Raw genomic sequence first — 24,112 nt, 5'->3', positions numbered from 1 at the left:
ATTGGTATAAATTCATTATTTATAAATGATGTACATGTGTGAGTATATGCATACTTATGTGTGTATTTGTAGATATGCATATGTGTAAATGTATACACATGCATGTACTTCCTGCCTCATCTGCTGAAAGGACAAAGAAGCAAACACCCCCAGAGCAATGGGCACACCTAGCACCCAATCTTCACTAAAGGAACTTGGCCTATTTATAGAAAAGAGGACAGATTCCAGGGCTAGGGCAGGGAGGTGTAAGATGATTTTGGAGTATCCTGTTATGCCCAAATGTAATGAAGTGCTTAATGGTGAGGGCATGCCACAAAGACATAGGAGCCAGCTTGAAAAGGATATCAAAGGCAAAACTGGACAATTTGAGCACAAAACAAATTAGGTACAGTAATAAATTATAAATTATTGATAATAACAAGAATTCATCAGTCAATACCGACAATATATACATAATTTTAACATGTGAAAGAAGGGAGGGTTCTTGCTTACAACAGAATGCAGGGGGCTGGCTGGTAAATGTTAAGTAGAAAAGCATCATTTTACAAACAACAGGTAAAAACTGCATCAGGCATTGGTTCCTATAATCTTGGAGAAAATTCTGAGGAGCAACAAGATATCTGCACGGTATTAAAGTGTCTCCTCACGTACTGTTTTATTAGATAGAAGAGAGAGAGAAAGAAAACAGTAGAGAAACTTTACAGCAGCTTGACCGGATTATCAGAATTCACATCACCTGTGAGGGAGATATAAACATCAGGTGCATCCAGCTGAGAGCCTGAGACGGGCGCATCATCACTTATGCAATATTCTGCCCAAGAACGAATAACTCTCTATATAATCATGAGGAAATATCAGACAAAGGCAAAACAAGGAAAGTTCTATTTGTGATTTACAGAAAACAAAACAAAACAAGCAAACAAAAACCAGGTATGTGAGGAAAAACTCTATTATCAAAACTGTCAATATCAAAAAAGACAAAGAAGGGCTAAAGAAATTTTCCAGATTAAAGGACTCAAAAGAAACATGACAACTAAATGGAATACCTGACCCTAGACTATATCCTGGAACCTACACAGGAGGAGGGAAATGCTATATGGGACATTAGATCACGTGACAAATTGAAATACGGATGGTAGATTAGACGTATTGACGCAAATGTATGGGGTGATAATAGTGCTGTGATTATGTAAGAATATCCCTATTATTAGGAAATACATATTTAAGTATTTAGGGGTAAAGGGAACACAGTGTGTATAACTTTCCCTCAAAATGGTTCAGGGCAAAAAAATATACATGGGGCGGGGAGGAGGGAGAGAGGGCATGGATGACAATACTGAAATCCTAACAACAGGTGAATCTAGGTAAATGGCATATGGGTATTATTTTTATTTTTCCAACTTTTTAAAGTTTGAAATTATTTCCAAATAAAGCCTTTTAAAATGCATCATATACCCACACATCGGCAATCTTGAAAGAGAAACAAAGAAAAGAAACCTATGGGACAATGACTGGTATATAACAAAGTTCCTAAAAAGAGCACCCTTACTTCAGTCCAAGCAGCCTCGCCAGACTGACACCATTCCTGGAAAGGCACACCTATCTGCCTCTGCACCTCCAGCCTGCACCACAGTGTTTGCATTTGACTAAAGACTATAAAGACCTATGAAAGAATTTAACAGTAGAGAAAGAGTATCATTCTTCAAACTGAAAAGAAGATAAGCATTCCTATGAGAAGCTCCATGAGAATTGAGCACTTACTTCAGGCATTATGCTGAGCACTTTACAGGCATCATCTCGCTAAATCCAACACCCCTGTGAGGTTAAGTACTATTAACTACATGATGAAACACAGCTTACAGAAGTCAAATAATTTGCCAAAGATCCTGTATTTAGTAAGTGGAAAACCTGAGATTTGACTCCACAGCCTAATCTTTTTAATCACTTTATAATACGTCCATAGAACAGAATAAAACACACACACTATCCACTTGTATTCTCAGCAGTAGTATAAATAATTCTGTCACGTGAAAGAGAACAGCAGACTATTACGGAAAGCAAATTAATAAGGGCAGAACAAAAAGAAGCCAGAGAACAACCTTGAGAAATAAACTCGGAATTCTGAACACATTTTCCAAAATAATGAAAACCACAACAAAGAAAATAATGAATTAAAGCAGAAAACAAAATCATCTAGATGTTACTAAAGATTATTAAAGAGAATGTAAAGAGAGTAAATATTTTTTAAAAACGTGAATTTAATCAACACCTCCCCAGACCTTTCCACGGGCCTAAAGGGAGAACGACAATGGTCAATATGTTCCAGACAACACTAATTAGTGTAGAACCATGATAGATACATCCTGGAAACAAATCCAAATAACTGAACAAAAATAAAGATCTCATGGCCTTCAAGCAGAAAAACAATTAACTAATTAAACTAAAAACAAAACAAACTTCTTCTGTAATTCCATAAACTGGGAAAAAATGGGGAAAAAAACCAAAAAGTATCCAGAGTTTAAAAAAAAAAAAGTTGTAATGCAAAACTATATCAAACCAAGTTCTTCTAGTAGTTTGAAGGCAACAATCTCTTTCAGGTTTGCAAGATTCCAGAATATTTACAATTCTTTTATAGACGTGCATAACCAAGTCTCCAAAAGACTGGGGGTGAGATGAGGTTGGAATTTACAGAGAAGATCCCTCCCTCCCCATAGAAAAAGTCTATAGTCTGGGTCAACTTAAGACAGAGAGGAGGAAGAAAACTTCTGATTTCCTCATTTTCAATGGCGGGGGGGGGGGGGGGGGGGGGAGGGGGCGGGCAGCATTTTTAATATTTTCAACATTTATAACTTAATATTCATAAACTATAAGATTCTGAATTACAAATCACTGCAGGGAATAAAAGGAACTGAAAAACAGAAAGGAAATTAAAAGAACAGGTTTGTCTTAAAATAGCCAAGCATTTCAATTACATCCATTAGTCTAAATACTTGACTATTAAACCTTTCAAAAGGTACAGTTAAAATGACACAGAAGGATCCAAAATGAAAAGATCACATTCAACTGGTAAACTAAAACCCCACTCAGCCATTATTTGTCAGGCAAAGCAAAATATCTGGTCCCCCTCCCCCCCCCCGCCGAAAAAGGCATTACAGAATATAAAGAGAATAGTTTTACACTGATAAAAAGCACAATACATCAATATTAGCCTGATCTACTTGCTAAATAACCAGCACAAGTTTAAATGCAAGGAGAAATTGATATGAGAAATTACAGGAGTCGATTTTATCTACGCCGTAATACACTGTTGAATCAGTCAAAAAACTATGGAAAAAGAACTGCATCTAATTAAATGAAATTAATAAACACAAATACTACTGCTTTAAAGTCACTATGTCCAGCATCCAAATATATGTCAAAAAGAAAACTAGTTAAATTATCTGATTCAATACGATTAAAACAGAAACTAATGTGTTTAAGCACACCCTAAAACAAGATAAAATTAAGTCAAATGTGAACAGATATAAAGTTACCAATACAACAAATATGCGTGCAGCCAAAACTATAATCAAAGGTAAATTTATAGTCTTCAATATCCTTTTTTCCTTAGGAAAGTGAAGAAAACGAATTACGGATTCAACATCCTATTTCAGAAAAGTAAAAGCGGCGTGGTAGCGGAGATAAAAGTAGTAAACATACAAATCCGTCCGACGGCAGGTTTTTTTCCTTGGATCAAGAACCAAGCCAAGAGAGAACGCGCGGAAGCACCCCGTCCGGCCGCTCGCCGCACCCTCTTCAGCCCCCAGGCTCCTCCCTCACGGGCGACCTCACCGGAGAACGGTTGCCCCGAGGCGCTCGGTTCCCGGGGAGAAGGCCCGGCCCCCCCCAGGCCCCACCCCCGGGCCGAAGCGGGACAGAACTCGCCGCCCTCTGCCCCACGCCCTAGAACCAGGTGACGCGCCGCCAGTTCCAGGTGCCGCGGCTCACCGGGGGTGGGGGTGGGGGTGGGGGTGGGGGTGGGGGTCGGGGTCGGGCGCAGGGGTAAGGCTCTCCCAGGGCCGCCTCCTACCCCCTCACCAACACCCCATCCCTGGGGACCTGCCAGCAAGACCGCCCCCCTTCCCAGGACCCTCCGTGGAGGGCAAGCGCCACCACCGCCCACCCCTCCGCCGCCCAGCGCCTCCCTCCCGCAGGCTGCTCCCGGAAGAAGCCTCCGGCTGGCGCCTCCTGGAAGCCTGCGAGCCCAGCTGCGGCGGGGAGCCTCGGCCTCCACCGACCACCTCCACCACCCGACCCCTCCTGAAGGCCGCCCCACTAGCCGGGGAAGATGCCGAGACCACGACAAACAAAGAGAAGGGCAGAGGTAACAGGATCGCGTTTCTGTGACAAAGGGACTAGAATGGGAGGATGCAGGGAGACCACAAGTGTATTCTTGGTCTGTATGTTTTCTGAGAACTTGAAATATTTCATAGAAATGCTAATTTTAAAAAATATAGGGAGGGTTGAGAGTCCGCCTGCCAATGCAGGCTACGCGGGTTCGTGCCCCGGTCCGGGAGGATCCCACGTGCCGCGGAGCAGCTGGGCCCGTGAGCCATGGCCGCTGAGCCTGCGCGTCCGGAGCCTGTGCTCCGCAACGGGAGAGGCCACAACAGTGAGAGGCCCGCGTACCGGGAAAAAAAAAAAAAAAAAAAAAAAAAAAAAAAAAATATAAATATATATATATATATATATATATATATATATGGAATTCCCTGGCACTCCGGTGGTTAGGGTTCAATCCCTCGTGGGGGAACTAAGATCGCGCAAGCCAAAAAAATAAAATAATAAATAAAAACTTTTAATTAATATAAAACGTAACTGCATTTAGCATTTGTATTTATTATTATGTTAGTCCCAAGTGCTGTCAAAGACGTGTGAAAGATACAAGATTGACCACAGTAGAACCGTGGTAACAAGAATGAGGCGTGTGGACCGCACAGGGATTCACTCCGCAGCAGTGAGCAGCATCCACGGAGCAAGGAGGTTCTTCATACACATCACCTGACCACAGAAACTGCAAACAGCATACCCGTAACTTATAAACTTCCGTACTTTAGAAATAATTGGATTGATACCCCATTTATTACAGATTTCAACTGTGTCCTTATGGTGCGCCTGTGAACCAAAAGGTTTCTAGAGGTTTTTGAGTGGTATTTAATTACATCTGATGTTCAAAGACTTGCTGGTTGGCACTTTGAGGTCTGATTACTCTGAACCAGTGAACACAGTCCTGGCTTTATCAAACTATTTCTATACAAATACTTACACAAAAGGCATTCTTTGTCTGAACATTATGAAAGACAAAGAATACCTTTCTATTAAACCAGGTCTTGGCAATTTACTTTAAAAGCAAAATTATTTGTTAGATTGGGGAGGGGTGACGACTTGGGAGATTGGGATCGACATATATACACTGATATGTATAAAATGGGTAACTAATAAGAACCTGCTGTATAAGAAAATAAGTAAAATAAAATTCAAAAAAAATTATTTGTTAGATTAAATTTTTATTTTCTAAGTCAAGCCAGTGTAATTACCGTAGATCAAAGAAGTTTATGCCTAGCTTCATGTCTATTCTGTGAAATTAAGATTATAATAATAATTAAAAAATAAATAAAACTCAGCCTGGGGGGTATGTAGAGATGGCCCATGGATCTAGAGTCTTTAGTTTCCTAGGATCCAAATCCTAATACAGACGAAAATTAGATTAAGAAACCGTCCTTAATTTGTCTAGGGACAAAAACACTGTTACTCACGTTAGTATGCTGGCACAGGGAGCGTAAGACATTGGCTAAAACATTACAATGTGAGACAGGACACCTGAGTTTTAGTCTCTGTTCTGCCTCTGCAAATTAGTAAACCCCGGCAATTCCCTTAATCACTAGTCCCTCACCAGTTCTTAATCTACGATTTATTAGTTTACCTGTATAGATTTCAAAGGAAGCAAATTAACCCCTTTTATGATTGACTCATCCTAGAGAACATTCAAAGAAAAGTCACAGTAAATATTGTTTGTAAACATCTTCCTAACAGGAAAAAAAAAATTAGTTTTATTCAGTCAGTTGGGAATTGAAGGTAAACTTGAGTTACTCTTACCTTATACTTTCACTTTAAGAATTTAAATATTTTGTGCTTCCAAGGACAGACAATTCTAAAATTTGCTGTTGTTTACCTGGCACGATACTAATAACTCTGCCCAGGAGGTTGAGTTGTCAGCCAACCTCCAGGGTTTAGAGATGCAGGAGACAGAGCCTCAATAAATTCCTCAGGAAGTTTAGAGAGGCCAGAATAGAATACCTCAAGGTCACAAAGATGCAAATACCAAAATAGATGGAAAAGGGGAGATACACTGACTAAAAGAATACCCAGAAAAAATTTAAAATAGCTGAAAATACATCTTAAAAGCATCCCACCAAGCAGAAAGACTGATATCTTAAGTAATAAAAAAGAAGTGGAAAAATGTCTATAGATCCTCTCAAAACCCCAAAGAAACTTTACACAGCATCTAAAAAACCAGATATCTAAGTCGGTAAGCACTTACTAAAGCTACCATGGGGGAGGAACAATACACATATACGTATGCATATATGATGATTCCAAATATTTAATACAAGTTTATACATAAATACATACACACACATATAAAATCACAGTAAAATCATCTAAAAGCCAATCTGATTAAAATGCAGTCTGCTTTATTTCTGGCTTTTAAATTAATAGATTTAAAAAATACATCTGTTTCAGTATCTGCATATAAGGATACTACCTATTTCAAAGAGTTTCAAAGATTAAAGATGAATCACTTAAACACAATTTCTAAGCCATGAAGCACCATACGTTTGTTAGTGAACAGGTTCATAGCAGCATCTTTTATAACAGCCTAGTTAAAATTGTCAGCAACCCAAATGTTCACCAACAGGTGATTCAATAAACAAACTGTGGTACTTCCACTATTCAGCAATAAAAAGGAATCACTACTGGTATGTGCAACAATATGGGTGACTCAATTATGTTGAGTTTAAACCACCACCACCCCGCAAAAAAGAAAAGGGTATATACTATCTGACATCACTTATATAAAGTTCTAGAAAATGCAAACTAGTCTATGGTGAGAGAAAGCAGATTGCCTGGAAGACAGAAGGGAGTAGGGCAGTGAACAGTCAGAAAGGAGGAAATCTCAAGGGGCACCAGGAAACTTCTAGGGGTGATGAATATGTTCATTATCTTGAAGGTGATGATGGTTTCACGAGTGAAAACGTGTCAAATTAAATTATAGACTTTAAATGTGTGCAGTTTACTGTATTTCAATTATACATCAATAAAGTTTTCTTTTTAAGTTGAAGGTAATATAGATTTGAATAGGTATCCGATTTGTCTGCTCTATATAAAAAACATACAGATCTTTTTTTTTCTTAAAAAAATAAACAACTTACTTTGCATTTCCAGCCATTGGTTGGTACTGATTTCATAACTGGTTGAAGACAAAAAGTATGATACCCTTTGTCACACGTATCACACACTAGCATCTTGCTATCTTCTCCCGATTGTCTAAAAAATAAGATAGCATTAATGATGCCTTATCTTTAAACTTATGTTTGTAACATAAGTAATCATGAAAAGAATCTGTCCTGGGAACTTCCCAGTTCATAAATACCCTCCGACTCTGTTTTGTCTATGCACAGATAATAACAGAGTTAACCCTCTAGAGGATGAGACAGAAATCTTCCAAAGGTCCCTAAAGGATTATCCTTACTGAAGGCCCACCTATGGTGAACCCGCTTTAGTCATTTTAGGGTTCCTGCAAAGAAGGAGGGGTTAAGGCAAGATGAATGACACAGATCTTTACTTCTTAAACATCCCACGCCCATCCTTTCTTGGGGAAGGAGCTGTAACTGACAGGTGATGCTGCATGGAGAGGAACAAACCTTGGCGCGGTGACTTGGAAGACACTGTCATATAATAAAGAAGAGGATCAAGTTTGGATCAGACCTACAATTGTGTTCAGACTTCTGTTTTTCTAGCTGTGTGGCTCCTGGATAACTTAGGCTTAGTCCTCTTAGTTTCAGGTACAAAATGTGAATGATACAGATTACTGTGAGAACTAAATGTAATTCTGGCTGAAGAGCTAAGAATATTCATTAAGTAATAAGTGCTAAATAAATAGGTATAAGAATAATAATCTTGTTATAATTATTAAGAATTGTAATTGAAAACCTAAAATCTCCCCCTAAACACTGTTCTGCCCCAAAGATTGGGCCCCTGTCCTGTCCATGATCTCAGCCTTGATTCTTGGCTGTTAATCACTCTCAGATACTAAGAATTTAATTCAAGAGGAGGGGAAAAGAAAAACTAGGGAATGCAAGAAGAAGAGCTGAGAGAGGAACCACTGAATAAAACCTGGGGATAAACAGAAGTAAAAAGGAAGATGGGTTAACTGGCCTCCAGTAATTTCTTATTTAATGTAATAAATTCTACATATAAAATTGCATATTTTGTCTCTTTACCTACATGGAAAGACCTTGGAGGAAACGCACTCTTGAAGTTCTCTTACTCCTTCTCAAGAAGAAGCCAGGCACAGATACAAGGTATCAAATAAATGTTTACTGATATTTTCTTTAATTTTTACCAAAATATAAAAGCACGTGGTCCTATTTATTCCACATAATTCTAAGATATTGATGCTTATTGTTATCAAATTAAATTACAAATAAAACAGACTGAACTTGGCAGTGGTGGGCATCATTTCTCCTGATTACAAAAGTCCTCAGCCTGTAAACAATTTGAAGACTGCTATAGATGCAGGTAACAGCCCCAAATTATCATGCTAATTAATTAGTAGCATGAGAAAAAAATTATCACAGCAAAGACTGGAGAAATGACCAAAGGATGGAATAAAACAAATAGGAAAAGATAACCCCATTACAAACATTTAAATGCCATACAATACTTTGTTTCAGAATTATGGTGAAAGTAACTGCCTTTCAGATAGATACAGATTTCTTTTTAAAAAGTAGACTTAGTATATAAATTGTTCTTCCTGGAATAGAAATTGAAACTTATCACTGATTCTCTGGTTCACTCTAATAACTGCCTTCCAAAGTTAGAGGTTTCTTTTCCTATTAAATCTCCTCCCCAGTTTCCCTCAGAAAAAAAGGTGCTTTTTTTCCCTAATGCTTATTTATTTTTAATTGGTAATATCATTCACTTAAAATTGTTGGCAAATTTAAGCTAGCTTTTTAGGCAACCAGAGGAATTTAAATTATTAAAATTAGCTTTTGTTTAGACTTATTTCAAAGTAAAATGTTAAGATCTAGCAATTTCTAAAGACATGATGAAGTCAGTGTGAATGAATATAGCTGCAGTATGAACAACCTTTATCATATTACACAAACCTTTTGTACCTAACAATAGGGTCTCTCAAAGCCAATACACACCTTTGAGTTGAAATTACAACTTACTTGCAGTTCTGGCACACCTTGCACTCGGGACATTGCCAACCTGCACGTTTTAACGGCGTAGCCGCTATATCCAGGCACATTCCATGATAGTGCTGGCCACAAGTGGTGCAAAAGAACTGATCTAAGAGGTCTCCCGGGCTGTCGCACACTGCACAGTTTGCGTCTTCCTTTGCTATAATTAACAGCAAAACAACGAAATTGTTGTATAAGAACTTAGTATTTTTCTGGCTTTACAGTTTAAAAATCACTTGAAGGGAATTTTCATGGTAAATCTTTCAGACACTTGAAATTATCCACACTGAACTGATATCCAATCAGAATAAGGTCTCAATAAAAACATTCTAGTATCTTTAAATTTAATCACATTAAATTTAATCATATAGTTTTGCAATGATTTGTACCTACATCTACTTGAGACCATAAGCAGTTCTTATTTAATTTTATATCCCTAATACCAAAATGATATGCTAGGCACCTAGTTAATGTTCAATATATGCTTGCTGAAAAGAACCAAAAAGGAAAATATCAACTGAGAGACGCTTTGCAGTGCAAAAATAAACATTTTTATTTGAGTGTTAAATAGGTTTTGAAATTAACAAAATCAGAGACAAAATTAAGAAATGTTCATATCAATTAGATTAAGATGCTTCTTAAGCATAAACACTAATTTTTATTCAAGTCAAACAGGGTTTTTTAATACTGGAAAATATATGAGGGAGAACATTAAAGATGGAAGCTACATATTCATACACAAATACAATACTTCATATACTAATTCTACATTCATCTATATTATTTGCCAGTTGTAAAAAAAAATTATGGACATCATCTATCGCTAAATGTGGATTAAAAGGAATGGAACTTTTTAACAGTTCTTGTACCATCTAAAATAAAAAATAAATGTAAGAATAAACTGGCTTGCCAAGTACACAAACTCATGCATATTACAATAAGGAAAAGAATGTATTCTAAAATCATACCAATTTGATGATATATACAAATATGTCTGTAACTGACACTTATGTTCTCAACTAAATGGTCTGATTAGCTGATTATCCTAGGACTGTTTTAAATTGTACATATGATATTTTTTTCCTCTTTTGCTTTTTGAAGATTTGGTCAGTCCTCTCTGGCTATAAGCCCTTTCTACCTGCTTTCTTTCCCCAGTCAAGTTATCTTGAAACAGAGTAATAATCTATTCCTTTTCCTTGCACCAAGGGTTGGCAAACTGGTTTTGTGGGCCATAGAAGTCTTTGGCATACAGAGTTTTTGGTTTTATTTTAGAGTCCTTTTAAAATGGTAAAAAAACATTTGCAGTTTGAGGGCAGAACACAAACAGGCCCTAGGATGCATCTAGACTGTAAGCTGGGCCCCTGGTGGCTCCTCACCCACCCTTCATCTGAAGCTACTTTAATGAGGCTACCAGTGGCCTATGAAATCCCGAGGTTACTTTTTACGTCTTACCTTATTTGCCATCTGCAGCGTTTACATCCACGCCCACACTGAAATTTCCTACCTTGATTGACTTCTATGATGGCAGCTTTCTCCAGATTTCTCCTTAGGCTCCCCATGCCTCCAATCTCCTCCTGCTGTGCTGGCTTTTGTACCTCCACAAGCCCTCTAAATGCTGGAGTCTCTTAGGATTTCATCCTCCTCCATCTTTTCTAATTCCCCATGGGTTTTCTTTGTAATCACACCAATTCCTACATCATAAAACACCACCACAATTCCCGGATCTCTATCACCAGCCCCAAACTTCTTTCTAAACCTCAAAATGTTATTTTCAAGTCTTACTGGACGCTCAATAGCCAGGTGTTCTAAAAATACTCAAACTCAACACCTCTAAAACTTTTTTTTAAAACCTAAACCTCTCCCTTCTTTCTCGACCTGCTGGGTAAAGAAACTTTAGTGTCACTATTGACCCTTAACTACTCCCTGACCCAGCACATCCAACTGGATACCAGTTCTTACTGAGTGAACTTCTTGTATATCCTCTTGCATCTGTCTGTACAGTTCAGTCCGTCACACTTTGTCTTGGTAACTGCAGTTATCTTCTGAATGGAATGCTCGCTTAGGGCTCTGACCTCCTCCCTAAATCAGCTAAACATCCAGAGCAATTTTCTAAAAGTGTTATGCCCTGTGTAAATTAAAACTTTATCAATACCTCCTTTCTTGCCTTAAAATAAAAAAAATCAAAAATTTCTAGTTTGAGGCAAAAACAGGAGTGGGGGGCGATTATCTCCTTTACCAACTGAATCTCAGAACATTCACTATTTCCTGGTCAGATCAAGCAGTCTGCTGTGCACGTAACACAACAGACTGTTCAACCGTTGTGTACTTGTACACATTCTGTTCCTTCTGCCTGTAATTTTGTCCCTTTCTTGTGCCACTAGCCCATTCCTAAGAGGCCTTTAAAGCTCTTGCTCAGACATAAACCCTGACCATCTAATGTTACCACACCTAAACGCCCATTTAGTTGTTGATTATTCCTTTCCCCATATGCTTAGAAGAAACTATTATATAATCAATTAATTACAACACAATACCATGAACCCTTGAAGGGTAGTAACCTTGTCTTTTTCAACGTCATATCCTCAGTTGCCTATCACAAATCAATTCTTATATTTTAAGCAAAGGAGTTGCTTCTAAAATCATTTTTAAGTGGCTCTTTAAATGATAGGCATTTAAAAGAAAGCATTAATTCTAAAAATGAAATTGCATGTATTAGCTCATTTTTTAAATAAAAATGGAAAAACAGAGCAAAGTAGTTTTCTTAATACTAAAAGAGAGTTCCATATTTACTCATTCAAGCTAAGTACATTTAAAAACTAATCTTTGATTTTTGCCTACCCTCAAAACTTACAGAAACTGGGGCAAGTACTGGACTCTATCAGATACTCAGTTCATCTTTCTATTGTAATTTGCCAGGAACACTATCTAAATACTTCTGTGAAACTTTCTAGAGTTTGCTACTCTGCCACTTCAACTTGCCATGGTAGCTACTAGTCACATGTAGCTATTGCGCAATGGGAATGTGATTAGTCCAAATTGAGATGTGCTATACATATAAAACACACTCCAAATTCCAAACACATAATAGGAAAAAAATATTAATGTCACTATCTCAAAAATTTTATTAATTACAAGTTGAAATATTAACATTTTGGATATATTGGGTTAAATGTGTATTTTTTAAATTAATTCAAACAAAAAATTTTAACATGACCACTAGAAAAATTAAAATCATACACTGCTCACATCATATTTCTATTGCACAGCACTGTTTTATACAGCGAAACTCATTCTGCAACAAGGTAACTCTGTGTATCACTATAGCAGAGATTACTTTTTATTCTATGACAGTTTCCACCAATTCCTTGATGACAATACTGTCATGCTGTATGATTAGTATGCATCATTTAATAAATTGGGCAAAAAAAAATCCATGTGATGTATTCAGTCCAAAAACATTTACTATGCATTATATAAAAATAATAATAGAAAAAAGTTGGTTCCAACCATTTTTCTGATCTGGGCGAACACACAGAAATATGTAGAAATACTAAAACAGCCTTTTGGAGGGCATGCATTAAGGAGGTGACATTACTGGATGGCTTAAGTGTCATGTCTGACATAAGTATATGTACATATACATACATATATGTCTGAAAGCCAAAGAGGTGTTAAGCTTGAAGCAATCATCAAACGACTAAGTGAAAATTTTCTTTAAGCAGTTGGGAAAGCAAAATAGATTGAGTGAAGGACTACAGCTAAAGACAGTTTAAGAGAGGACAGGAGTAAAATACAGGTTAATTTGGCTCCAAAGATCATGTTCTCTAGTAGTAATCAATATTGATGCCCACTGGAAGGGCAAAAGAAGGTGAAGAATAAAAGTACAAAGGAAAAGTGCCAGCACAGGCATAGCATGAAGAAGCTAAATGATGTAGGGAAAGCAAGAAAAGAGCAGGAGAAACAGAGAATAAGCTTTGGACAGGTCACTTCTTCCTAAGTGACAGCTGTGCTGAGAAGAAATGGAGGAAAAGACAAAAACATGGAGCTTAAATTAGATGGGAGCTTATCATAGATCCTTAAACACGGTCAAGTTGGAAGGTGAGACTACTGCTTAAGAAAGTCTAGACGGCACATAAGAAGAGAAGCACTGGTGAAGAGCAACAGTCTCAAGTCGAATTATTATCAGTGAATTTAAAAAGGACTAAATCAGCATAGCTTTGTAACTTCCATCGACATTTTAACTTCCATGATCTATGTTTCCATCGCTGGCAGGGCACTCTGCAAGGTGATTTGCCTATCAAAATGGAATCTCTAGAAAGAAAAAGTAAACCGTGGATGTTGTCCAGAGATGCTGGCCCACAGAGTAGGCAGGTAGGTAAGAAAGAAAGGTCAGGGGGCTGACAGAATTTAAGGTAACAGAAAAGTAGCAGGACTTGATATCAAGAGAGACCAGACAACTAAGAAAATGAGGTAGGGGTTAAAAATTTAAATGAAGTAAAAGAAGAAAAAGCTGAGTGATGAAAGTAAATACGCTGGGGGAGGGGGAGTGGATTAAGAGATGTAGCATTCCCAGGTTTAAACCTTGCAAAGACTTCTCACTGAAGACAATAAAATCCAAACCCCTTCCCCCTTGTTTACAAGGCCTACATGATCTAGTCTTTGTTCACCTTGATGTGGTCTCTACTACCCACCTGGCAGACACTAAGTTCCAGACACAGTGAGTAGCTGTCTATTCCACAATCACGGCACGCTCCTGCCTCAAGGCCTGCGCAGGAGTTGCTCGCTCAGCCTGGAATGTTCTTTCCTCTGATCTTGCATGGCTGGCTCTCTGCCACTCAGCCTTCCATGAGAGGCAAAACACTACCCAGGAAGTCTATGTGGTTATACCCCTTAGATGGATATTTAGCGTAAAATTTCCAGGCGAGGTTAGTGTATACTTGCAGCATCGTGAAAATAAGGTTAGAGCCATGACTGGCATTTTTCTAAGACAGAGCACCCCAAAATTATTTTCTGATGAAAATGCTGGTCTTGCTCACAGATGCGCTCTTTTTGCTGGGATGTTTTTTTTTCTAATGAGGTCCATGTTTTTGTTAGATTTTTCAACTTTCATAAAAAGATGTCAATCTTACTCCTAACTCAGTTAACTATCACAGCATACTGCTCTGTTCTTAGCCAGCAGCATCAAGTACTATACTCAACGCATACACATAACTTAGATAGGAGCTAAAATAACTACCTTTCAGTACAGCAATTTATAATATATGGTACAATGCTACATGATTTTCATTGTCATCTAACCTTCATAATAACACTGTCATTTAAGATATCCCCATTTTTAAAACATAAAAAGTTAAGTGCTTTGTGCTATGACATACAATTAGAACAGCTAAAAATACAAATGAAAGATTTTATAAGACTATTACGTAGTCTTGTATATTACTGCAAAATAGTCTATCTGCAGTATTCTCTACATCCTTGGATTAAAACAGATGCTCAGAAAGCTGAGTATTTAGACTGCATTGTTTAAGATCCCCAGGGAACAGAGTTTACTCAACTGGGCTTTGGTTTTATACCACTGACTTATTTTGAGGGCTGTTATAAGAAATTGCCCTGTGGGGTTTGTTGTTTATACTGCAAGACAGCTACTTGAAGACAGTTTCTCACTGCCATATATACTGTACATACAGTATCAGTATCAAGTGAATTCTTATTACTACAAATCAGGCAACTATTCATATGCCCTTCCTCATGCTGACTGCTGGAAAGCTCTGGAGCCAGATTTGTGGCGTAGGCCTGGGAAATACACATTTATTTTGGGTATCAGCCTCACCATATTACCCTCCCATTTATCCTATCCTTATTTTCCCTTCCCACTGGCCAAATTTTCTTGCTTACTTTTAGTCTTACTTCATCCTACTGTTCATGTATTTGTATACGTCTCCATGAGTCTACTTTGGAACAAGGCAAAGGTACCAGTAGTTTCAGTATATCTTTCAGCTTTATGTTGCCAGCATGAACCTTTCACTACATGCATGATAAACAACAAATCATCTCACCTCAGTTCTTACACTTCATTATTTTATAAAACAATTTATGATCCCTAACAAATAAATGTATATAAATCATATACATTATGTGAACAGAGTCTGCAAAAGAAAGTAGTACTGCCAATAAGTAACAGAATTTCTCACATTAGAAACATAGTCATAGAAAAGTTTGTATGTTTGCATGTTTACTGAGGTCTAAATCACGACCACATACAAAAGGCCGAATAAAATTTAAATTGTTAAACGCACCCACAGTTGTTTTATTCAGTTGGAAAAGTGTGTTATACCACTCAGAATACAGTCAGCTCTGATGGCTCACATCGTGGTCTGTGTACTTAGTGAAGTAATTCACTATATGAGGTCTTAAAATAAATAACACCCATTACAGTAGCTGTGCATGAATATTGTCTTTTTCTCCCAGATTTAACAGTGTACAATCCAAAACATTTTAAAAACTTTAAATCCCTTATTAGCCTAAATACAACGTGACATTTCAGGTTGCCTTACCTATAATTTACATCTGTATAGTGATTAAGGGCAACATGATTATACATGTAGACACAAAATAACTTTAACTAAAGATAAAATCATGGTACTGAACAAAGAAAAAATGATTATGAAATCTGTGTTTGCGATTACTTTAGTTTAAGCCTGAAGTAGCTATATTTATGTTTCACAAAGCTGGAAAAGATAGGAAAAAAGCCTTTACTGACATTGCTAAGAATACAGGTAAAAGCTAACAATTAGGTAACTAAGAGATGACGTTAAAAAAGACTGAATAAAGAAAGCATCAAAGAGATTTCACAAGCAGATTGGAAATTCAATTTACTAGGGAAAAAAGATCCCAAATCATGCATGCTCATTGGAAATCCACATACTAGGAAAAAAGTAAGATCTCTATTTAATAAGGATAGGAAATAGTTATAATTTTCTGTATAACATAGATTTCAAACACTGAAACCTTTTCACCTAATTATAAAATACTGTTTGGAAAAGAAAGAAAAAAAAAGACAACTGAGGATTATAGATAACTATAACCAAGACAGATGAATCAAGAAGAAGCATTAACGAGATTTCTATCATGACTATCAGGACTATACATTTTCCAAGATTTTCAAAAGTGTTTGGTGATACTATCAACGTACATCCTGAAACAACACCTGAGTGAACCATCTTCTAAATCTCCAACTGGGTAGTCTTTTTAGTGTAAAAGACACTGAATTAAAGACACTGTTTAATTTTTTTAATGACCTACTTTCATACTACATATTAAAATACCATATATTCGGCAAGTTTAACTTTCTACAGTAGTTAAATTTTTTAAATAAGAATAAAAAACATGCAAACTATCTTTGAATTTTTGAGGAAATAACTCTCTGGATATAACTTCAATGATATTGTTGGTAACAGATTCCTCTCCCCCCCCCGCCCCCTCACCCCACCCAAGGATTCCTTGTGAAGACCTCTCAGATTATCAAGATTATGTAATGTTAACCTTTTACCACAAGTAGAATAACACTTAGGGAACTTAAACATTTGTTATTTTAAGTAAATACATGGATAAATGTTTTAAAATATATCTGTAGTAAACTTACATCTTTCAGGAGCTTGGTCAATGTGCTCTGGACAAAGGAGGAAGAAGTGACTGAAATCCTGAAAGGTGCCAGCTCCGGCAGCACAAGGGTAATGGTACATCTGGGTACATTTCTCTTCACAGCATTTGATAGTGGCTCCAAGGTGCTTACAAAATGCACATCGCTGGAAGGGAGCAAAGGATAAAGAAATCTGCTTATAAAACCTGGAAAAGCAACACTCAAATGCAGGGCTAGGAAGATATTCAAAAGTCTTTGTACATTACTAGTATAACAATTTGAAGCCTGCAGAGCACTAAATAAAGGATCAGTTAAAATGATAAAATCTAAGTTCTCCATTCAGTGCTTGGTACATATTCCTCCTTCCATTCAAGTTCAGAAAGTTAGCATTTCACTTTTTTTTTTCTGTTGACTTTGTCAATACAACTACCATTTTTTAAAAACTAATAATACAGTTAGAAGGGCAGGTTTCTAGTTGGGGATTATTTTTAACAGGTGATTAAATCCCATTAATAAACAGTTAAAATAAATATATACTATTTCCAAAATCACTTACTATTTTCACGCTGCCTAAAAATCAATATGAAGTAAACTAGTCAATCACAGAATAAGTTAATGAGTGGCAACTATATGGTTAAAGGCACACGTAACAAATCTGCACACTTCATCGTAGCAGTTAGTTTCAAGTTTCTTTCAAATGCTGGGCATGTGAAGAAAAATTAAGTCATCTGATTTTCTCCTTCCCCCATTCCAATCTGCCTCTATCTCTTGCAAGTGGTAAAATCAAAGAAATAAAGTCTCAAACGAACAACAGGGGAAGTTTCGCGCACCTGAAATGTGTAAGAAGTCAGTATGAATTATCTAAGAGTAATTCTTTCCCTAAGAATGTGATTAATAAACTTCCTCATCCGCCGAAGCCCACTTGGGGCATCATAAGGTATAACATCTCTCTCTGTGTGTAGGAGATGCCTTAGCTGCCCTTCTTGCATATACTTCTGTTTTAGCATTTATGCTATTGCATGATAATTACTTATCGGTCTTTGTTTTCATCCAAGATCTCTGAGTAGAGGAACCAGGTTGTACTAACTTTGTATTCTTAGTACCATGAATGCTGTCTGACACAGAAAGGCCCTAATACACTGGTGTCCATATTTATGTATATTAAATGGACTTAACTTCTGGTAATCTTACTGTAGGCGTGGCTCATGGCTAGCAGAGCTGAACTAACTGAAGCCAAATGGGACGGTACGCGGTAAAACTGAGGCGAAGGTAACAGAGTTGCTACCATTACTATGAATATCTTCACATGCTAATATACTGACTCCATATTCTGCTAGTCAATTAGAGAATACAATAGTTTTCAAATTATAAATAATGTCAATGTCTTGCATGGAAATCTACATAAGATACCACATGCCATCAAACTCTTCCTCATAACCGTTAGTCCACTGCACTGAACCAATGTAAGAAAGTTAAGTGTCTCTTGGTTGTGTCTTCTACACATTCTGGCTGCAGGCAACAAGACCACCGTAGCTTCTAAGTAACTCACAAACACTAGTTATATCTGTGACATTTTAATTTTATATAATGTCCACAAGCTCACACACTCACATTTCACTTGTCTTTTTGTACTCATAGGTATTACTGCATTAACAAAAACTGAAGAAAAGAAATAAAGCCTTCTTTATCTTCACTGATAAAGTATAATAATCAGCTTTTTCCAAACAATATATTTATGTCACAACCTCCCATGGTATCTAAGTATGTTTACTACATTAACAGAACCCAAAATTAAAGACATGTATAATATCTAGGTAGTCTGAGTATCCCTGAGTCAATACTGGAAAGGTCAAGGTAATGTTGAGGGAAGAAAGTACATTTATATGTCCAATCAACCACTGAAAAGTTTTTATTATTAACTCATTAACATCGCAAAATAATTTCTGCTAAACTGTTAAAATCTAGAATCTCCATTATTTTTATAGCATATGGCAAGTGGTACAGAAGCCTTTTGCTCTAAAAGTAATTTTGACAAATAAAATATAATGACTTACTTAAGTGTATAGTAAGGAAATAAAATAATTTAACTTGATCCTTTGCTCACTGTCTATATCATTTTAGAAGCATCAACATGTTCTCTTAATCATACTTGCGATGGAAAATATTACATGGCATTAGCTAAACTACTGTGAGAAGTCCTGGAATGTACCCAACATGCTAATTTACAATCACATGTAAAGAGGTTGGGGAATAAAGGGAGATAAAACCCTGACTGCATTTAAGTGGACGCTTCCAACCCATCTGTTGTAACTACATAGCTAGTGAAAGAGATTTGGCATCGAAAGAAAACATATACTATCTATATAGCCTGGAATATATCTTTTTGAACCAATAAAAAGCATTTATAAAACTGTAGAAAATGTCAAAGAATAAATTTCTACAGGAAACTTGTCTAACATCAGCACCTTCATTACACCGCATGTCAGAATTCAAAACAAATTATAAGCTAAATAACAATTACAAAGCTAATTAACATTTCATGAGAGGAATGTAAGATAAATAGCTCTTATCAACCAAACAATTTGACTCGATATTAAAAACTCCTAAATAATTTTTTGTACTTTTTTAATCATTACAAAAAAAAGAGAAGGAGAGGGAAACTTAAAAAGAAAAGTGTTAAATATCTTTCGACATTAGTCCAAGAACATATCCAAGAAAAAACTCTCAATGAGAGTTCACATTGCCACCTGTAAGAAAGAGTCTGAGGAACTTCCAAAACTTGGAAGGCTCTCCCAAAGTAAATCTATAATACAAAACAGAATCAACAAAATTTCAGAGATTAAGGTTAAAGATGAGTTATGAAACAGTAACAATAAGTTTCAGGATATTCCAAAGCTTGTTCAATTAATTATCAAGTATTTATTCTATATCAACTACTGCAATTGGCTAAGTGCTCTAAGAAATATCAAATATTAGTTTTCTACACACCAAACTGTTTTTAACCTTTACCAAACTTTTCTTATTAGTCTGTTAGGATTCTCCCATAATGCAGTAATAAAGAATGAAGATAGAAAGTAAGAGAAAAAATAAAATGGCATGGGAGACTATCAGGAAGGTCCAATGTCTGTTTATAAAGAGTACCAGAAGGAGAGAAAATAGAAGGATTATAAGCAGAGAAATCAGAAGAAAATTTATGAAAATATCTAATAATAAGAGGTAACATTTATTAAGCATAATTTCCATTTAATAGATGAGGAAGCTGAAAGACAAGAGTCTTTTTTTTTCTGTTCCACTGATATCCGTATCACTACAAAAACACCCACCCAAACAGAAAACACCAGCTTCAGATTAAAATGTCTTACACCTAGAAACATGGGCAAAATTTTAAGATAACAAGGATAAAGGAAAAATTCTAGTAGCCCCACCAAAAAGAAAAGAGGTCATTTACAAAGAAAGGAGAACAGGGAATTGCTTTTCATTGGCAATATTAAATGTAAAAACAAAAAAGAGCAATATCTTCCAAGGTCTAACAAAAAATTCTTCGAAAGTAAAATTTTAATACCTGATACATTCAAGTCCATAGATAATAAATGTAAATAGGATAAATTCCCTATTAAAAAACAACTTTCAAAATGTGCAAAATATATTTTATACACACACACTTTAGATGTAAATACACATAAACCTTTAATTTATGTATATGAATACATATACACATGTGTATATACATACGCATATGTGTATGAGTATATATATGCATATGTGTATGAGTATATATAGATACACATTTGTGTATGTATATCTATATATATACATACACATATGTGCACGAGGCACAGTAGCCCAGGATATTCACAAATAATGATCTGGGGGGAAAGAACAGACAAATGCTATCAAAAAGAAAGCCAGGTAGGACTTCCCTAGTTGTCCGGTGGTTAAGTCTCCACGCTCCCAATGCAGGGGGCCCGTGTTCAACCCCTGGTCAGGGAACTACATCCCACATGCTGCAACTAAGAGCCCACATGCTGCAATGAAGATCCCGTGTGCTGTAACTAAGAGCTGGTGCAGCCAAATAAATAAATATTTTTTAAAAGAGAAAGGAAGGAAGGAAGGAAGGAAGGAAAGAAGGAAAGAAGGGAGAGAAAGCAAGAGAGAGAGGAAGAAAGAGAGAGAGGAAGAAAGCAGGTATAGCAATATTGATCATAAAAATAGGGTCCAAACCAAGAAGCAGTGAACAGGGCAAAGATAAGTTCACATTAAAATGAGTCTAACATTACAGTGAAAATTCCAAAAGAAGAAGAAACAGTCATTAATGTTCACATGCCTCATGACTTTCCTTGACATATAAAAGTAAAGCTGACTTCAAGTTAAAAACAAACTTTTTAATGCTACAGTAAAAACTTACATATGCTTAAAAAAAAAAGTAAAGCCAAACAGAAATACATAGACTGGACTTAACACAGCTCTCAGAAATGAAGATATTTATTAATGATGGTCAAGTTTGATTCAAACTTACACATAAACAGAGAGATCTTCAAATTCCCAGAATAGAAAATATACATTCTATTCAAATGTATATAAAATTCTTTTTAACTCACAATATCTATGGCCATAAGAAAATCTTACAAATTCAAAAGCTCAGATATTTCCTAGGCCATATTTTTAAAAGCAGGTATTTCCTAAACTTAACAGATTAATAATTATAAATTCACAATGTAAGGATAAACTCCCTTCAAGCTACCCACTAGAAAAATTGAAAACTCCCTTCAATCTAGCAGCAGATTTCTTTAAATCAAATGAAAAAATATATATTATTTTTGAAATGATTAAATAAGAAACATGTCAAAATCTCTGAGATATGGCAAATACAGCTTGAAAAATACAAGACTCAGGGGAATTCCCTGGCAGTCTAGTGGTTAGGACTCCAAATCTTCGAGATACGGCAAATTTAATTCAGAAGAAAAAAAATACAGCTTGAAAAATGCAAGACTCAGGGGAATTCCCTGGCGGTCCAGTGGTTAGGACTCCGCGCTCCCCTGCACTGGGCATGGGTTTGATCCCTGGTTGGGGAACTAAGACCCCACATGCTGTGTGCAGCATCCAAAAAAGGCAAAACTCAAGACCAAAGAATAAAAGTAAGTAAAACTAGATATAAAAACTAAGCCAGGAAGAATCAACATATAATGCATGAGATCAGCCATCTGAGGAAGAAAACACACCCTAATATTGTGTGTAGGAAGATATTATTAATGACATTCGGGTGTTTAAGTCTCTATCAAAACAGTGTTTGCTTTAGAAAGATATGCTAAAATAGAACTGAGTAAAATAAAAAGCAATCTATCAAACCACTTTGTATAATGAATTGGCCTGAAGTAACGAACATCATGATGAGTGATTTCTTGTTGTTTGGGTCCAGTTAATTATTTCTACTTTGTACACTAAAAAAACATACATTTCTGATCAAAACCTCTACTTTAAAAAAAAAAATACAAACACCCATTAAATAACATTACAAAATCAAAATGGACTTTGCTAGGAATGCAATTTTTCCTTTCTGACCCACCACCCTCCTCACTGCTGCCACAGTAAGCTTTCTAAGGGACTCCCTGATGCCTCTGGATCAGGTCCAAACTCCTCAACATGGCATTTGTGGTAGGCGGACTCCTAAAACACCTGACCCTACCCCCAAGATGCCCCACCCTAATCCAGACACCGTGAATATGATGAAACACCATGCCAGAGATTATGCCATACAACGTGGCAGAGATTTTGCAGATGGGATTAAGGCTCCTAATCAACTGACTTTGAATTAATCACGGGGGACGGGGCTTATTCTAATCTAATCACACAATTCCTTGAAAGCAAAGATTTTTCTCCAACTGGTAGCAGAAAGGGAAGTCAGAGAAATTCAAAGCAAGTGAAGGATTCAGGACCGCACTGCAGTCTCTGACGATAAAAGAAGCCACATACAAAGACCAGGGAGTGGCCCCTAGGAGCTGACAGCAACCCCAGGCCAAATGGCCAATAAAGAAATGGGGACCTTGGTCCTACAACTGCACGGAACTGAATTCTGCCCTCGGGAGCCAAGTGAGCTTAGAAGATTCTTCGCCAGAGCCTGGTAGATATCTTAATTTGAACCCTGTGAAACCCTAAACAAAAAGCATGGTTGAGCCTGGCCAAACTTCTCATCTACAAATGGGTGCTACTTTAAGCCATTAAATTTATGGTAATTTTTTATACAACAGCAGCTAACGGAGCATTTCAAGGCCATCCATGATTGGATCTCTGCCAAATCACTGTTATTTTTAAGAAAATTTTTTTACATTATACAACGTCTTCCTTACTCATCACTATGAAGTAAATAGGGTATAACCGTCTTAAACTCCGTCTTGGGCGTGAGGAAGAGAAACCCCACAGAGACTAGCCTGCAGCAAGCAGCCCTGCGACCCCACAGGAGTGCCCTCTACTCGCTGGGCCAGGGCAGCGGTAAACTCTCTCTAGTTGATGGCAACATACACAAATCAGAAGCCCTAAACAACTCTACAGCCCCCTAACTAACAGCTTTAACCGAAAATAAAAACATGAATAAATCTGACTACATAAAACCCCTAAACTTTTATCTGGTAAACACACACACACATCTTAGAGAAAATCAAATGACAAAAAAAATTTTTTTAATAACCTGGAATTTGAATTACAAATTTCTAGTACCCTGGATGTATAAAAATAAAAATTATAAAAATGAAAACAACTTAAAAAGAGACAATGACACTTTATCGACACCAATAATTTAGTCAGAAAGTTGGCCAATAAAATATATTTAACATGCAGGATGCAGTGAGCAACTAGGTCAAGTAGTTAACAAAAATTACCTTATTTAAGTCTAACAACCACCATTTTAGGTAGGTACTGTAACTTCCGATTTTTATAAATGAAGCGCAGAGTTTAAATTCCTTGCCCACAC

General features: G+C 36.7%; 1 protein-coding gene across 18 annotated transcripts in view; it reads right to left on the bottom strand.

Moving 5' to 3' along the window:
- The window catches only part of KMT2C (lysine methyltransferase 2C), a 289,703-nt gene that overhangs the window by 113,657 nt on the left and 151,934 nt on the right, over positions 1–24,112 (bottom strand). For all 18 annotated transcript variants that reach the window (XR_010842029.1, XM_059074147.2, XM_067041769.1 and 15 more), the window contains 3 exons: positions 17,152–17,314; positions 9,498–9,669; positions 7,473–7,587 (listed from right to left, as the gene is read on the bottom strand). Coding sequence is in view for 17 of the 18 variants with exons in the window: in XM_059074147.2 (XP_058930130.1) it covers positions 7,473–7,587; positions 9,498–9,669; positions 17,152–17,314 (450 nt within the window). In the remaining variant the exon portion in view is untranslated. The remainder of the gene's footprint in view (positions 1–7,472; positions 7,588–9,497; positions 9,670–17,151; positions 17,315–24,112) is intronic.

Source organism: Kogia breviceps, chromosome 9 (assembly GCF_026419965.1).
Source record: "Kogia breviceps isolate mKogBre1 chromosome 9, mKogBre1 haplotype 1, whole genome shotgun sequence".
NCBI classification, from domain to species: domain Eukaryota; kingdom Metazoa; phylum Chordata; class Mammalia; order Artiodactyla; family Physeteridae; genus Kogia; species Kogia breviceps.
Note: the sequence above shows the minus strand (reverse complement) of the source record. Positions and strands in the feature narration are given on the sequence as shown.